Source organism: Eschrichtius robustus, chromosome 6 (genome assembly GCF_028021215.1).
Source record: "Eschrichtius robustus isolate mEscRob2 chromosome 6, mEscRob2.pri, whole genome shotgun sequence".
In the NCBI taxonomy this organism is placed as follows: Eukaryota; Metazoa; Chordata; class Mammalia; order Artiodactyla; family Eschrichtiidae; genus Eschrichtius; species Eschrichtius robustus.
In genome coordinates this window covers 62,354,611-62,373,414 of record NC_090829.1, presented here as the reverse complement: position 1 = coordinate 62,373,414, position 18,804 = coordinate 62,354,611, and the positions used below count along the sequence as shown (strand labels likewise).

Genomic DNA, 18,804 nt, shown 5'->3' with positions numbered 1-18,804 from the left:
ACAGACCCTGTATAGGCCCTGTCCCATGAATTCAGACACACCATAGGCTGTGTGTTCTGAAACCAGTGAGCGTCTATGCAAGGCCTGGGCTGCTAGAGAGGTGGGGTGGAATCCTGACTTAGTTCCTGCTGGCCACAAGATCTGGGCAAGCGACCCAACTTCTCTGTGCCCCATGGTAATTCCTGACTGGAAGGGTGCAGTGAGGGCTGACTACAGAGCAGTAACATGTGTGAAGTGCTGAGCATGGCGCCTCACAGACTGGGTGGACAGCTGTCATCCTCATGCCCACTGTGGGCTACCAGAAAGCTCCTCTCGCTTGGCGAGCTGGTCTTCATGCTATATCCCATCATCATCATTGCTATAAAAGGACCTGCTGTGTTTCACATCTTTAGAGATACATTTTCTGTTAATACAGCATCAGCAGTTAAAACAATGCAACAACTCCTTCGCTGTCTCCTCCTCCTCCTTTACTGCCCACCAGCCCCTCCTACCCCCACACATATCCTCCTGGGTATTCTTTTCTCACCACACTTGCTGCTTGGTGATCTCATCCATTGCCTTTAATCCATGATTTATATATCTAGTCTAGATTCTGAGCTCCAAACTTGAGTGTCTTCACTTAAGTGTCACATCAGTCTTAAGCTTAGCAGGTCTAAAATAGAATATTCAAATACATTTTTGTGAAATGGTGAATGGATGGGTGTTGGATGACCCCCAAGGGCCAGAATCCTCCTTCTTCTCGCCAGAGGACCCAGCCCAGGCTGTTTGTTACATGTCTATAACAGTCAGTGGCATTTTGTCTCTGTATAAATATCTATGGATCTGTTTTCCCTACTCTTTTGAGAGTCCTCAGACCTCTTGAGGATGGAGATCATATCCTGCTCATCTCCAGTTCCCTTGAAGAAACCTCCCACAATGCCTTGCACGGAGTGAATATGTATTAATGGCTGGTTGAATTGAATTTTTGCTGAACGCTTCCCACATTCATCAAAAGTTCAAACTTTCGGTCCAAGAAGCCGCATCTACAGTACAATGGCCCCAGTGTACTTCTCCCTCGATGCCAACAAGGCCCAAATGCTGACATTGGAGGCACACTAGCCCCTTTCCTACAGCTCTTGCTTCTGCTCCTGTGGTTTGGCACCATTCACCAGCCTCCCTCAATTCCAGGATCTTGGCAGTTGGATGAAACCATACTAGGTATACCCAGAGCTGGAAGATGAAGGGAACTGACAGCACAAAGAGGCACTCACCCACAGGCCATTCTAAGAACCCATTTTGTTCCTTTCTCTTCACTTCTGCATTGGGGAGGTACCTCCTCAACTCATCATCTCCTTCCACATCAATACATAAGGGCATCTCTCATGTGCCCCTATAATCCTCAGTAGGGGTCCCACAGGGACAGTCTTGCTGGGACAGGCCCTGCTTGCTGGGACCTTCCTTGGTGCAGTAGAGCTGTACTGTGGATTGAGTGGGCCTCACTCGGGGGAGGGAGTGGGGGAAGAAGATTGGCGGGTGGGAGTGAGGCTGGCACAGGTTTCCTTTCCATGCTGCAAATGCTCAAACAGCCCCTGTGACAGTGACCTGGTACCAACTCCCTGCCATTAGATCCCTCAGCATTTCTTCTCCCCTCTCCACCTGCAGATCATATATCCACTTTCACACTCCCAGGGCCATACAACATTCTGTGCAGGTTCCAAGGGGCTGCCTCTAAGTCTACCTTTTTCTCCCCAAGCTAGGAGCATATATCCAAATTGAGTGAATGAGTGATACTTGTGTAGGGACAATCTTGAATTCTACCTGATTAACACTTAACTTTTAAAAGACAATTGGCACCAGCCTGCCCACAGTTATCTAAACTGAGAAAAACTATTTGGATCCTGTGAGGGGTGGTACAGAGGAAAAAAAGAAAATTACAGCACATGGAGATGTTCAGAAAACAGTTGTTGACTATGACATGGGGGCTACGTGCCTGGCCCAGATACAATCATTTGAGTTAGAAATTTTGCACTTAAGTTTGGTTGTGCTAATATTTAAGGGACAACTAAAATCTAATTCTCTATTACCCTTTTCTTAATAGTTAATAATTACTAAGCGCTCATTGCCTGCTTTATGGAGCATACATGCTTCAAATCCTACTCAAATTAATTCTAAAAGGCAGTTATAGTCCTGCCTGAGATCTATATTGAGTATTATTTAAAATATGGACCATTAGTTAGGAATTAAAAATAGCTACAGTGAGATTTTTCTTATAACAGCACTTTTCAAAAGCCAATTCTAAAGTTCTTAATAAATCATGTGCTCTGAAAAAATATACATTTCATGAATCAGTCTTGATTGGTCTAATGGTCTAAGGACATAAAGCCCAATATTAATTAATACCTATTTGATCCTGCAGATATAGGGCTAAGGAATCCTAGAAAGAGCAATATCTCTGAGAAATATGTTTCTAGCATAATAAACAAACAAACAAACCCTCTTGGGAGGAAAGGAATTAATAGAATAATAGGATATCTGCTGGTAGATCTAGATACAAATAGGTCTGCAAAAAGGTACACAGGGTAGAGAAAGCAGTGTGTCTTTTCAGCAATTTTTGATCTTTGACTATTTTATACACTTTTTTTTTTAATCTTTGGGAATTTCCTTTTTGCAATAGATTTCCCTTTGCATGAGGCAGAAGCTTATTAACTCTTTCACAATTTCTTTTCCTTACGGGAGGATTATCAGGTTACTGGATACTCCTGTTGGAGTTAGTACCAGTACTACCCTTTCCCATGAATTGAGGTAGTAATGGTTTTCCTATCAGCAGTATTCCAGGAGTCTACTTGGTACCAGAAATCTCTCCCATGAAGTTTTGTTATGTTTGGATTGTACATGTGCGGATACACCGTGGCTCTGAGGTTTGAGCCAGGTTCCTTGAATCCTAGGCATAAATGGATGATGGCCTGAGCCACCCCTTTTTCTCCAACCTGCTTCCCTGTGTCCTGACTGTGCAGGCCCTGTCCCTTACAGAGCCATGCTGCAGAGTCAGAATATTGGTACTGTTTCAGTGGACTGACATTCACCCTTGGCACATCAGTTCCCCTGTCTCTAGTTTTAGATCTCGAAGACCTGGACCTGACCTCTTTCTGGCAGCACCAAGTCAGCAGTTTGACCTCAATCAAGTCATTCAATGCTCTGAGTCCCAATTTCCTCTTCTGTGAAATGAGAATAACAATTAGTGACTGCTCCTGCTTACAGAATTGGTGTCTGTTCCTTAAATCTACCATTCATCCATTCCATAAACATTTATTGAGAATTTCCTACTTGTAAGACATGGGGACAAGGGATGGATGATAGGACATCTGCCCTGGAGGAGCTCTTTGTCACGTGTTGAATGGATCAAGGAAGATGATATGCACATTTAAAAAAATAACTTTATTTCACATCATGAGGTTAGCTATTATTTTAAAAATGGAAACTAATACGTGTTGATGAGGATGTGGAGAAACTGGAACCCTGGTGCCTTGCTGGTGGGAATGTAAAATGGTACACAATATCGTGGTTCCTCAAAAAGTTAAAAATAGAATTACCTTATAATTTAGCAATTCTCCTTCTGCATGTATACCCAAAGGAAGTAAAAGCAATGACTCAACAAAGATTTGCAAACCAATGTTCACAATAGCCAAAAGGTGGAAACAACACAAATGGCCATCAACAACTGAATGGGTAAATGAAATATGGTCTATACAAACAATGGAAGATATTTAACCTTAAACAGGAATGAAATCTGACACATGCCATGTCATGGATGAACTTTGAATACATTATGTTAAGTGAAGTAAGCCAGACGCAAAAGGACAAATTTTGTATGATTCCACTTATACGAGGTACCTAGGCAAAATCGTAGAGACAGAAGGTGGAGTGGAAGTTACCAGGGCCTGGCGGGAGGAAGGAATGCGGAGTTAGTGTTTAATGGGTACAGAGTTTCAGTTTGGATTGACGGAAAAGTTCTGGTGATGGTTGCACAACATTGTGAATGTATTTTAATGCCACTTAAAAATTGTTTAAATGGTAAATTTTATGTTATGTATATTTTACCACAATTTTTTTTAAATTGGGGGAATTCCCTGGCAGTCCAGTGGTAAGGACTCCACACTTTCACTGCCCAGGGCCCAGCCAGGTTCAATCCCTGGTTGGGGAACTAAGATCCCACAAGCCACGTGGCACGGCCAAAAAAAAAAAAAAATTATAATCCCTAAAATGCTACACAAATGCAGGATTGTTAACTTGAATTAGGATTAATGGGATTGTGTTTATAATCAATCCCTCTTTGAAAAAGCGCAGTATGTGTGAAATTACTTTGTCATTATTTATTATGTGATATTGAAGAGTGAGCATCCATCCAGATAAACTTTAATGATTATTTATGCCCCATCCTTCTCTAAAAAGAATTTAAGGTAGTTTACCCTAAACACATCAGAGTAATGAGATCAAATCCAATTAACATCAGACAAAATATAGAAACTAAGATATAAAAGAGGAGAAGACAGAACAGATGGCTTATCAGCAACTAAGCAAAACTTTCAACTGTTAGCCTTCCAGGAGACAGAGAACTCTTTATATTCATTAGACCTTTTATTAATGCTTAAAATATCACTGATTTCAACAAGGTCATTGTATGGGTCCATAGTGTTTCATATTGTTACCATTTATAGTTCTGGGAATTTATTAAGCAATTATGGAACACCTAACCAAAACATAAGAAGGATGTGAAACTAAGAACATGTTTTCCTAAGTCTGAACCCTCAGGACCTATTCAGTGCTGAATGAAATGGGCTCCTGGACAGTTCTCTTCCCTGTTGGCCAATTCGGTCTCCTGAACCTTCCCCTCGGCTCCTGCATGGAGTCTCACTGTAGCCTGGCATGACAACCGTCTCCTCCATCCGGCTCCGCCTGCCTGCCATGCTTCCCACCCAGACCCTGCCCCAGCACCTGGTTCCCACAAGGCCCTGGGTGTAGCCACAACTCCTAGCCCCTGCTCCTGTTTCCTCCCTCCTGGAACACCCTCCTGTCTTGCTGCAAGTCGTCACCTCTTACACAGGACAGTCCAGATCTCACCTCCTCCAAGACCTCTCCAGCCCACGCTGATTCCTTCTCCTTGCCGTCCTATTGTACATGCAGTCACACATTAACTGTTTAGTTAATTGAGGCTGTAAATGGACAGAAAATCTTATGACCTTTGCTTCTTTTCTTATGAGAAATGAGAAGAAAGGTGTGATTAGACCAAAGACCACATCATACATTTTATTAAAAATGATGTATTTACAACGGAATATTACTTAGCCATAAAAAGAAACGAAATTGAGTTATTTGTAGTGAGGTGGATGGACCTAGAGACTGTCATACAGAGTGAAGTAAGAAAGAGAAAAACAAATACCGTATGCTAACACATATATCTGGAATCTTAAAAAAAAAAAAAAAGGGTTCTGAAGAACCTAGGGTCAGCACAGGAATAAAGACGGAGACGTAGAGAATGGACTTGAGGACATAGGGAGGGGGAAGGGTAAGCTGGGACGAAGTGAGAGAGTGGTATGGACATATATACACTACCAAATATAAAATAGATAGCTAGTGGGAAGCAGCCGCATAGCACAGCGAGATCAGCTCGGTGCTCTGTGTCCACCTAGAGGGGTGGGATAGGGAGGGTGGGAGGGAGACACAAGAGGGAGGGGATATGGGGATGTGTGTATATGTATAGCTGATTCGCTTTGTCATACAACAGAGGCTAACACACCATTGTGAAGCAATTATAGTCCAATAAAGATGTTAAAAATAAATAAATTTTTTAAAAATGATGTATTTAGAGAATGACCTATGAGAGCCAGTAGGGATGCTCAAGATGATCTAATTCAGCCTTTTGACACATGAAGAAATGGAGACCCTGAGAAAGAAAATGTCTTGCTCAAAGTTACCCTACATATTAGAAGCAGAAATAGACTTGGAAACCTATTTTCGTGAAACCCAGTATTTTTATATCACCATGCTAGTTTCATTTTAGTTTGTGTTTTATTTCATAATCAGCAAACAGGACTTTAGATGCACCCCAAACATAGGCCAAGAGGAGCAACATAATGCAGTGGGAAGAACACTGACTTTGCCAAAGCCAGAGACCTTGGGCAAGTCAGTGCATGGCCCTGGGGCTCTCTTTTTCCATCTGTAATATAAGGATTAACTGATGGTGTTTAAGTTTATATCTGCTTCTAGCATTTTATGAACGTACTAGACTGTTGGCCCAGCTCCACCAAAGAATTTACAAGTACTGGGAGAGTACACATCTCTCACCTTTGCTCCCTCCTCCATGCTGTCGTCCTCGGCCTGGGACAGTTCCCTGTCCTTGTGCCCTTGCTTGCTTTTTTCAAAACTCTGATTAAACTTCACTCAACTCAAAATCGGCAATGTCCCCTCCCTTCTGTGCTCCTGACTCCTCTGGCTACCTGGTACCTATCACTCTGCACAGGAGTCACTGATTTTCTTGTCTCTGCCATTAGACTATGAACTCCCTAAGGCCTGGCATTTTGGTACATTTCTCTATCCCAAGTGCCTATCATGGTGCCTGGCTCATAATAGGGAGCTAGTACACGCTTGGTAAATGGATCTAATGGTTTTTGTCTGGGAAGCAAGGATAAGACTGTGGTACTAATTTCACCTGGAGCTGTTGGAAAGAGTTTTCATGGAAAAGGGAGAAATGGAACTTTCAGGAATGATTAGAATTTGAAAAGAAGTATAAAATAATGATACCATTGGCCTAACTAAAGGGGGGTAGGTGGCTTAAAGTAGTGGATCAGCTCAGTGTTACTTAGTCAAATAAGGGAACATCCGCATTAGAATCCTGTGGGGTGCTTGTGAAAATTACAGATTCTACCTCTGTATTTCATTCATTGCTCCCCATTCTGAATCTGTGGGTCTGTACTTACCTTTTGAGCAAGCCCCCTAGGAAGATTCTTTTCACATGAATGGATAGTCTTGAAATCCTGGGAGGAATATTGACAGTTGTGGGCAATTGAAAGCTATTTTAAGTTTTTGAAGAGGGAGAATGATGGCATAATGGACTTGAAGCGTTAGGAAGGGCATAGACTGGAGTTCTGTAAAATAGATTGATGAGAGTGAGATCTCAGAGGCAAGAGTGAGCTGCTAGGAGCACACCGATGTATTCAAGATGAGAAGGCTCAGGAGTTTGCTCTGTATTGGTGGCGTTGGCAATGGAGAATAAGCAGTGACTCCAAGAGGTGTGTTCAGAGATGAAAAGATGAGGCTTGGTGACAGATTGAATGTAAGCGATAATGGCAGGGAGGAGTTTGCAATGACAACTGTGTTTTAGGGACCCTAGAATATGACCCTTCCACCAATATGCATGCTATTTCTGTCTGATGAGTTCTATTTCAGCCTGAGGTGTTGAGGTGTCTGGGATGCATCCAGGTGAAGACGTATGTAGACCATTGGCAACATGGGCTTGAGCATGACCAAAAGTCTGGCAGGAAAATGATGATGTGGGAGAGTCAACAGCATGAGGGAAGAGGAGGGAAGGAAGTCTGGAAACCTGAGTTCAGACCTTGGGGGAGCAACAACATTAGACACAAGGAGGAAGATGAAGCAAGGAAGGAATAGAGAAGAAACAGAGAGGTGGGTGGTGAATGAAGATTGAATAATAAAGACAAACCAAAGGAAGAGAAAGGTTTAAGAAGATGAGTATCCATTACGTCAGATGCTCTAGAGTTTGAAAAGGATAAGAATAGACCTTTCCATTTGGCAAAGAGGGTATTAGATGAAAACTAGATTTTTTAAAGTGAAAATCTATAATACTTTCTGACGCGAGTGATATGATAGAATACGAGGAGTAAATGAAATCTCTTGATGGCAAATTCCATTGACAGGTAATGAGCAAAAATATATTTCTAACAGACTGGTTTCCAAAAGGATACTCTTCTATTGGAGAGCTGGGAAATTGGGGAGGGGGTGAGGGGCAAGGGTTAAAAGGGGGAACAGATTAAGGTGCGTGGGCAAAGAAGAAACTTATCAGGAGATCCTAACATGTACATACTACATTAATGATCTTGCTTACCAAATAGGGCTGCATTCATTTTTTTCAAAGGCTTTCCTTTCTTGCCTCTTGCTTACGGTATCATCTTAAACAAACATGAGATGTCATATAGGATGGAACCAGATCTCCAAAGCTCTTTTTTTATGCTACCTTGAAATATGGCTTCAGAGAAGAAACAGTCCCTTAAAACACATTATGCCTCCATTTCCTCCTTAATAACCTGGGGGTGTGGGTGAGGGGAGAACCACTTTTACATGTAAAACAAAGCCAGAGCATACATTTAGTGTAGACTACATTCATGCGGGCTGCTCTGGCGTTGTGAACCCCATACTAATTACAGTGTTCTACCTCTGGGTAGATATCCACCAGGGCATAAATTGCTCTAGGTGTTAAAGTTTTTAAAATTACTTGAGTACTCCCAATGTTTTCTGTTTTTCATCTACATTATATATACTTGATGACTTTAGATATTAAATCCTTGATTTTTTTCTGTGAACAAAGTTATGTGCTTTGGGATAATGAAGCAGGCAATCGTCAGCTAGAATCATCGATTTTCTCCCATTTTATAAAGTTATTTGAAAGGAAAACAAAGGAGAAGAAAGAAAAAAGAATGGTTAACAGTGGTATGAGAACTTTTTAAAAAAAATCTGAACAGAAATGAAGGCTACCAGTGTTCAGGAGACTTTCTATTGTTGGAGTTTTATCCATTGCACTCGAATAAGTAAAATGAAGCAGTTGGAACTGGGATATGACCTGACAAGGGACTTTTTTTCTTCTGAGTTGTGGATTTTTTCTTGTGTCAGATTCGTAAAGACTCCTAGGGGTCTCTAAGTTCTTATATAACTGTTGGATGATAAGATTGATTTCTGCCCACCACCTAGTTATTTCTGCCTTGTGACTTCATTTAATCGTCAACACATTCTTAAACAGCCTTGCCAAGTTGCTTAAGCCCAGTGCTTCACGGAGGCATAAGAGGCTGGCTGTACTCTGGTTTTCTATGAATGCTTAACTGTTGCTGTGGTCCTACTTTATGTCATGGCTCATAGAAACAGACTGGTATTGAGGTCTATATTTCCTTCTGACATAGTAACTATCATCATTTCAGGATGATTTACAAAAAGCAAAGGAACCTCTTACTCAGAGACACCGTTAGCTAAATATGCTCTTAGAATAACTTTTTTGGTAGAATTATACTTCTTGCAGTTGTATCCTTGGTCAATGGCTATCCTTTATCAGTCTTGCCTTATAACAAGCTTTTATAAATAGATATGGAAATTGTCATTTTTAAGAAAGGATAATTGTTGAGCTATAAAATAGGTAGATTGTAGGATTTATTTATATCTCTCAAATGGGGTTTATATGTCATTACCTCCAGTAACATTCATTTTAAAACGTCATGTAAACTATATTTTTTTAATTAGAAAAGCAGTAGATGTTTAAAGTTTTTGTTTAAATCCAAGATTGAAGAAGGGTGAAGAATAAAATGTAAAAATTCTCCTCTATTTCTAGTCTTCAGTATCACTTTCCAAAAGCAATCACTGTTAACAATGTTTTTTTTTAATTTATTTTTTATTGAAGTATAGTTGAATTACAATGTTGTGTTAATTACTGCTGTACAGCAAAGTGACTCAGTTATACATATATATACATTCTTTTTCATAGTCTCTTCCTTCATGGTTTATCACAGGATATTGAGTATATTTCCCCAAGGTCCTAGTGCTATACAGTAGAACCTTGCTATTTATCCATTCTACATATACCGGTTTGCATCTGCTAATGCCAAACTCCCACCCCTACCCTCTCCCACCCGCCTTGTTAACAATGTTCTAAGTTTCTTTGCATGAATTTTCTAAGCATATACAATTGTACATATATTTATGCATATACACTCATTTTACACATAGTATAAATTTTACACAAATAGTCATACTCTGCAAACAATTGTACATCTTGGTTGTTTTTAAAATTCACTTAAAATACTTGGACTGTGTCATATCAGCATGATTCAGTCAGCTTCATTCTTTTTAAAAACTGCGTAGCATTTCATTTTATGTATGTACCATAATTTAAGTAATTTCCAGTTTATATCTGGTGTTGTCGTTCTATTGTTCTAATTACAAACAATGAACGTACTTAGAAGTGAAATTACTGAGTCAAGAAGCATGTGTTTTAAATTTTGATGAGATATTTCCAAGTTATCTTGCACAAATCTGTACTTTCACCAATATTATCTGAGTGTGTTTCCATATCTTCATCTGCCGGTCTTCCTTTGAGGTTTGCAATGTCTGCCATATTATAGAAGTTGAAAATTGTACTTCTTTTTAATATGTTTTTGTTGGATTCGTATATATTGAGCATTTTTTCATAAGACTAATAGCCATTTATGTATTTGTGTGAATTTCCTACATTGTGTCCTTTATTTGTCCCTTGTCATACCCATTTTTATGAGAGGAAAAGAAACTCTTTTCTAGGGTAGGCTACTGTTTAATAGATAATCCACCAACAGCTCACAGGAAACCATAAATGTATATATTCTACATGTGAACACTTGTACAAACACTGATTCACTTGGAGGCCTGAAAGAAAGCCCTAAAAAAAGTATGGCCACACAGCCTGAGGAGAGAAAGAAAGCAGTCTGTCTGGAGATAAATGTGGGGACTGGCCTCATTCTTTCTATTAGTTTTCTATTGCTGCATTAAAAAATGACCGCAAACTCAGCAGCTCAGCCCACAATTGCCCTGGGACAGGAGTCCGGGCATGGCAAGACTGGCTTTTTGCTCAAGTCCCACTGATAAAATCAAGGTGTTCGCCAGTTGCGCTTCTTAGAAGGTATCCTCTTCGAAGTTCGTATGGTTGTGGCTGAATTCAGTACCTTGCAACCGCAGAACTAGTGTTCCTGTTTCCTTGCTGTCTGTCTTCTGGGGGCCAGTTGGCCCCTAGAGGCTGCCTGCCTTCCTTGCCACATGCCCTCCCCCCATCTCCAAACCCAGCAAAGGAGAATCTCCCTTGTGCTAAAGCCTTCGCATGCTTCCAATCTCTCTGACTTTTAGACCCAGACCTAAAGAGTCCATGAGATTAGAATGTGCCCAACCTGGTAATCTACCTATCTTAAGGTCAACTGATTTGGAACAAAACCGAATGACAAAATACCTTCCCAGCAGCACTTAAGTTAGTGTTTGATTGACTAACTGGGAGGATGTGTGTGTGTGTACCAGGGGCCAGAAATCTTGGGGGCCATGTTAGAATTCTGCATACCACACCTCCCAGCTGCCTTTCTCAGGGGAAGCAGACAGAGCTCCTGTCTTCTGGCTAAGGAACTCAATCACACGGAAACATGGAATGCCAGAGGAAGGGGGCAGGACAGCCATCCATCTAACCCCATGCACAACAAAATGCATCCTTGTAGGTCCAAGATCTTGATGTGAGCAATGAAACAGCAGAAAGCTGGAGAGAACATCTAGGAAACCACATGTGCAATGTAGGGATCAGGCAGACCTTCCTGACCAAGGATCCCAACCTGGTATTTCTGACTCCAATGTCTGCCCGCTTGACCCCCATGCTATGGCTCACAAACAGGTCATTCTCTGGCTGCATAAATGGATTTTGAGTCCTTTAACTTTGCCATTTCTTCTCATGCCAGTGTGATCAGAGTGTGCTTTTGTGAGATGTTGGCCTTGGGTGTTCAACAGAACAGAATGAACTGACCACAACCTAAGTAGATGAGCCACTAAGGGGAACTGTATTGATGACCATTATTCTAAAAGAATTCTAAAACACTGCTTCCCACCCCCACCCCCACTCTGTCTCTCTCTTTCTTTCATCTTCCCACCTGCTGCTGATTCAGGCGCATTATACGTGACTTGCTTGAGACGGAAGAGACTTATATAAAAGAGATTAAGAACATAATTGACGTAAGTAGATTTGGGGCGGGGGGAAGTTAAGCATGTATGCAAGCTGGAAAAGTTTTTCTGCAGAAAGAAACTCAGAATAGTTGCCATATGTCTCTAGAATCCCCACCAAAGTTTCAGGTCTTGTAATATCACAAGTGTTTTTTTCAGTATGAATAAGAACGTTCTTATGACTATTGATTCATGTAACAAAATAACTTTCAACGGATTGTACCAATTCACATGATTCTAGCAATGCCCACCTAGGTTCACCATATGCTTGCCAACAATGGGTATGATAATTTAAACCTTTTTGATAAATAAATGAGAGAATTGTTTCATATTGTTTTAAGTAGCATTTTTTGCTTGAGTGAAAATTTATACTTCTTCTATTTTCCTAAGGTAATAATCTTGAGAAATAAACTATATGTACAAAGTTTTAATAGAAATTTTTTACGATAAAACATCAGAAGAAAACCAAATGTCCAGTAAAAAGGGAATGGTTGATAAAGTCTTATATACATGCTAAATGATGTATTATTCAACTGTTACAAAATAATTATTTTTAATAATATACAGCAACATTGAAATGAATGCTTGTAAGATTAAATTTAAAACAATATATGTAGAAATTTATGAGTCTAAAATGCATAAGGAAAAACAGACTACAAATTATATATGTACTGTGATTATAACCATATAAAACAGCTTTTTAAAAAAAGTCATGAAGGAAATATAATAAGACAATAGTAATTGCATCAGGTCATAAAATAATGGGTAAGTTTTTTCCTTTCACATTTGACTTATGTGACGAATTTAAAAAATAGATTTGTTCTTCCTATAAAAATGCCATCTTATTATCATTACCATTAAGCCATCTTCTTCTTCTGAAGATAGACACATGAGGAAAATAATATCAAAAGAATGTATTTGACGGAATGGCTTTCAGGACATGTGTGCCTTACTCCCCAATTATTAAAGTTTTGGTCCCTGGAGTGGCTAAGTCAGATCATCTCTTATATGTTCCTGTTTGTAAAACCTACCCTGTTTCCACCTCTGCAGGGATATATCATTCCAATGGATTTTATTTGGCTGAAGCATCTAATTCCAGATGTTCTTCGGAATAACAAGGAATTTCTCTTTGGGAATATTAGAGAACTTTATGAATTTCACAACAGGTATATATTCATTCAAATTATCAGGGAAAATGGAAAATAAGAGAAGGATGGAAATCAGACTGATGGAATTTGGAGATGAAAGTGCTTAGACATTTTTAGGCTTAATCAAGTAGTCCAGAGTCAGTGGATTGGATTGGGGTAGGATGGGATAAGAAGGAGGCGAGAAGTGTCACAAGGTCCCCGAGGAAGAAGGGAAAAGACATTAATGGAGCATGTACTGGTGTCAGGCATCGATGTTGTATTCATTTGTGGGTTCCTTTCCTTATTTATCTACTCACGCATCAGCATTTACTGAGCACCTGTTCGGTGTCAGGCACTGTGTTCAGCATTGGGAATACAAAGTTGACCAAGACACAAGTCCACATACCTATTATCGTAGCGGAGTGCTGGGAACCAGAGTGTTAGAAAATGCTAACTGGTCAGGCAATTGTCCTTTCAGCCCAGGGCTGCTTGGGTGTTGGGTTCTAGAGAATGAGAGAAGGAAGGGACTTTGGAAATCATGTTCCAACCCTTTCATTTTACAGATGACAAAACCACAAGTTGTTTACTAACTTTACTCACTCTAATGGCCCCAGGATCACACATCTAATTGATAGGAGGGAAGAGACTGCTTGGTGAATTGTACTACAGTTGTTTCTTAGCCACATCTGTTGTCCATTGGTCAGACACAAGGCTGAAATGGAAATCCCACTTCTGCTTTCTCTGGAGAAGTTATGCAGCCTCTTTGAACCTCAGGTTTCACACTTATGAAACCCTGTCTTACAAGGTTTGGTGGAGGATTAAATGAGATATTGTTTGCAAAGCACTTAGCTTATGCCTGATTTATAGTCAGCTCTCCATGATAGTTGTAGTAGCAGCAGCAACAGCAGTTCTTGTTAACATTACTATCATGTAGCAGGGATCATCAGTGTATCCAGTCTGTCTGTGGCTGGTGCTTAGAATTACCAGAACTGGTATGAGTGGTTTCAGGGAATCCTAGTAATGTCACAGAATACATTTTTTTCTTCCAAATCAGCATGTTGAAGATGAGTCAAAAGCAGTAAAGCCTGGAAAACAGCATTTTTCTAAGCACCTCTTAAAACCTTATGTGATTTTACTTCAAAACATTTTGTTAACCCCATACATGTAAAAATCAAAGCATTATTATCGTTTTCTTTCCCTAGGACTTTTCTAAAAGAATTGGAAAAATGCACTGAAAACCCTGAACTTCTGGCACATTGCTTTCTCAAGAGAGTAAGTCTGTGCTCCCAATAACTCAAAATAACCATGTGATTAAAGTCAGCCCTTAATTTTCTGTGTAAGTGGCAAGAGCAAATGGAAACACAAGTGGTCTAAAAACTTATATCTGCCTTTTGAATGCAAAGCGGGAGTCTTTTGCAGTACTTCAGCCTGTGTGAGCTGAGTCCAGCCTGACTGAGCTTACCCTGCTAGGTGGGAACGACTGCAAGCCTGGCTTCCTGCCAAGCCCCCTGAAATGGAAGACTGGCCCCCCAGACCCCTGAGGCAGATGATTCTCCTCTGAATGACTAAGCTAACTGTTTTAGGACAAGAATCACACAGCAGGCTTAAATTCTTCACTAAAGTTGTAGTAACACTCTCAAAAGAAATACTAAACTGAAACTATAGAAAATATATTTTCTTCCATTTTATTTTCTACGGCATCAAGGAAAGTTAGAAAATTTTAGGTCTACAGCCTGTCTTCCACTTAGCACCCCATTTGTGAACTTCCTGTCCTACAACATCGTATTTCTGTCTGCTTCCCTTCCCACCACACAGACCTCTCCCCTCTTGCCAGTCCTCCACCTGGCTTTGGGCAATAAATAGGCTGGCTGTTTGGGCCAGTTGTGCTCCCTGGGAGCTGGCTCAGAGAAATGCCTTAGCCAGCATCATTCCCCACCAAGTGCCTCCTTCCTCCTCCTTTGGAGATGAGCCCGGTGCCCTTTGCTTTCTAAACTTTTCCCATTTCTTCTCTCTCTCCCAACCGGCCCTTCCTTTCATTCTCTTGCTTGTTTTCTTTTTGTGAGCCTGAGACAATAGATCAAACAACTTAAGCATTTTTAAACAGCTCAAATGATGACTGATAAGTCTAAGAGCAGTACAGTAAGTCCCCTACCTACGAACCTTCAAGTTGCGAACTTTAAAAGATGCGAACGTGCGTTCACATGTCCGATAACGTAAGTTAGTTCACGTGTCTGGTGTACATTGTCACGTGTGTGCATCCTCTGCAAGTGGTTGTGCTTTTGTGTACTTTACTGTACAGTACTGTATAGAGTACAGTAGTACAGTATTTTTATTTCAAGCCCAGGATGTCTGGAAGCAAGCGTAAAAGCAGCAGTGATGTAGTTGGTACTAAGACGCGCCGATGGAGAGGGTGTGGAGAAAAGGGAACCCTCTTGCACTGTTGGCGGGAATGTAAATTGATATAGCCACTATGGAGAACAGTATGGAGGTTCCTTAAAAAACTAAAAATAGAACTACCATACCACCCAGCCATCCCACTACTGGGCATATACCCTGAGAAAACCATAATTCAAAAAGAGTCATGTACCACAATGTTCATTGCAGCTCTATTTACAATAGCCAGGACATAGATGCACCCTAAGTGTCCATCGACAGATGAATGGATAAAGAAGATGTGGCACATATATACAATGGAATATTACTCAGCCATAAAAAGAAACGAAGTTGAGTTATTTTTAGTGAGGTGGATGGACCTAGAGTCTGTCATACAGAGTGAAGTAAGTCAGAAAGAGAAAAACAAATACCGTATGCTAACACATATATATGGAATCTAAAAAAAAAAAAAAAAAAATGGTCATGAAGAACCTAGGGGCAGGATGGGAATAAAGACTCAGACCTACTAGAGAATGGACTTGAGGACATGGGGAGGGGGTAGAGTAGGCTGGGACGATGTGAGAGAGTGGCATGGACATAAATACACTACCAAACGTAAAATAGATAGCTAGTGGGAAGCAGCAGCATAGCACAGGGAGATCAGCTCCGTGCTTTGTGACCACCTAGAGGGGTGGGATAGGGAGGGTGGGAGGGAGATGCAAAAGGGGAAAGATATGGGGATATATGTATATGTATAGCTGATTCACTTTGTTACAAAGCAGAAACTAACACACAATTTTAAAGCAATTATACTCCAATAAAGATGTTAAAAAAAAAAAAGAAAAAAGATGTGCTGAGCAATAACGATGGAAACAAAAGTGAAAATAATTGAGAGAGTGGAGCGACAAGAGGAAGAAGAAGTAACTGAAGAACTGAAGAGATTCACGACGCAGGAAATGGCAAGGGGATTTTCTTTATCTGTTAATTTTTGAGGCACAAGGCCCGAATGTAGAATGGTACACGAAGGTTGCAGCAGCCTTTCAGAATGCAATCCAGTGCTACTGTGTCATCTATGATGAGAAAAAAAGAGCCACTACCCAGATATCACTGGACCTGTTGTTTTAAGAGGGTAGATGGAACTGAATCCAGCAAGGAACCAGAACCCGTGCCAATAATGTCAGGCGTGAGTGAAATTGCAGCTTGCCCTCCTTCTCCTATTGCTGATGATCCTTCAGCTCTACCATCTCCCACCTCCTCTCCCCCCTCCAGTCAGTAACTCTTCCTTCCTGTTCACTCGATGCCAGCCCCTGTATGCCAGCTGTTGTACTGTACTACGGTACTTTTCAAGGTACTGTACTGTAAGATTAAAAGTGTTTTTCTTTACTTTTTGTGAATTTTTTTATGTATTATTTGTGTGAAAAGTATTACAAACCTATTACAGTACAGTACTATATAGCTGATTGTGTTATTTGGGTACCTAAACTAACTTTGTTGGACTTAACGAACAAATTGTACTTACGAACACACTTTCAGAACATGTAGGGGACTTACTGTACCTGTGATAAACTGAAAGCAAGCAAACAAAAATCCCCAGGTTTCAAGGTATTAGATGTAATGGAGAAACAGAGTCTTCAACCCTCAGAGCTCTGACCCACTTAGAAGACCCCTTCCATAGCCCTGTCTGGGCTTTCCGTCACAGCCTTGTCATAGGTTTTTCATCCAGGGACAGAATTCAAGATACATTAAAAACCATTTTGTATTCAATCTGATTAATTTCCATTTTGACTTACTTTGATAGCATTATTCGTGTTTTATACTATTTGGCAATTTTGTGCTCATCAAACCACCAATGTGAAATCTAGTTGCAGAGTTTAGTAATATTTCATAACTGACTATATCATTATTGCAAAGACTTATTGAAATTGTTGAATGAGAAAAAGACCAAATTCCTGTGGGGAAAAAAAATGGATATTATCAAGTTAAAATTGCCAAGTTTGAGGAAATGGTCGGGCAATTGCTAACTAAACATCTTTTCTTAGAAAAATTCCTCTCCTAAAGTTTTACAAAGCTTTTTATAGTCCTCCATGTTGGGAGGAACCTTAGAAATCATTAATCCAGACCACAAACCTGCATATAATCCTATATGATTTATGATGTTGGGGACAAAATACAGGTAATAAATTCTTACCAAGCACAAAGTATTACTCTGGGACAAATGAAGTAATTAAAAACCACAATCACTTAACCTTTGAGAATCCCTGAGGGAATTGTCACAGCTGTGCAAAGACCTGTATTGGTTAGCCAATAAGGCAGGCCCATCACCCACTATTTACTACAGCAGTTTACCTCTTCTCAGTAATACTTGCAGACTTCCACTAATCATGAACAAGAATTTTGAAATATTGCTCCAGCCAAGTGTTTCAATCAGATTCGATAGCTTGTAGTATCCAGGAAGATTCTGCCCCAGAGACCAACCTCCATGTAGAATAGCATTTGTCAATAGTTTACTTTGAGTCCCATTTGCTCTGAGATCTCACATGGTACAATAGAAAAAAACACTGGGGTGGGACTCAGAAAACTTAACTTCTAATCTAAGTTGAGCCACTTGCTATCAGCATGACCTCAAGTGTGTCACTTAAACCCTGGGAGTTTCACTTTTCTCCTCTATACAACAAGTTTGTAATACCAATATGTAAAGTTGTGGAAATCAAATAAAATAATGCGCACAGAAGGACTCTACAACAGTAAAAAATGCTTTGACAATAGCTACCATTTGTTGGGTACTCTGCATGTATTGGGCATTTGTTGAGAGGTTTCTATACATCTTCTCATTTAATCGCACAACAATCATAGGAGTTGACTGCTGCTGTGAGCCCACTTAACAGATGAGAAACTGAAGCGAAGGAAGGTTAAGTAACTGACCTCGGACCAAATAGTTTGTAAGTAAGAAAGCCAAGAACTGAACCTGAGCCACAGTCTTCTTAATCCATAAGAAATCATGTCTTCCTGTGTGAATATGAGTTTGGGGGTAGCAATTCTTCTGGCCTCCTGATTTATTCTATAGGGAGGTAAGGAGAATCAGGTACTTTCATATGCTGCTGGTTAGTGTGCATGCTTTCTCCAAGGAATTTTGGACTGAAGAGCAAATTTAGGTCAGTAGTTGTGTTTCAGTGCTGGAAGGCGTATAATGTTCTGTGATGCTCAGAGTGCAGACACAGGACCAATGGGTGAAGGTTTCAGGAACACAGCTATTAGCTCAGCATCCACCAAGAGAACCAGGTCCCTCTCTGTTACTGGGAGGGTTTAGGGAAAGGTGGCTCACTGTTGG

The 18,804-nt window shown here is 40.4% G+C and overlaps 1 protein-coding gene across 1 annotated transcript in view; it reads left to right on the top strand.

The window, feature by feature from the left end:
- Positions 1-18,804, top strand: part of MCF2L2 (MCF.2 cell line derived transforming sequence-like 2) — a 193,402-nt gene that overhangs the window by 134,803 nt on the left and 39,795 nt on the right. The window contains exons 14-16 of the mRNA XM_068546304.1: positions 11,922-11,988; positions 13,027-13,142; positions 14,306-14,375. Coding sequence (XP_068402405.1) covers positions 11,922-11,988; positions 13,027-13,142; positions 14,306-14,375 — 253 coding nt within the window. The remainder of the gene's footprint in view (positions 1-11,921; positions 11,989-13,026; positions 13,143-14,305; positions 14,376-18,804) is intronic.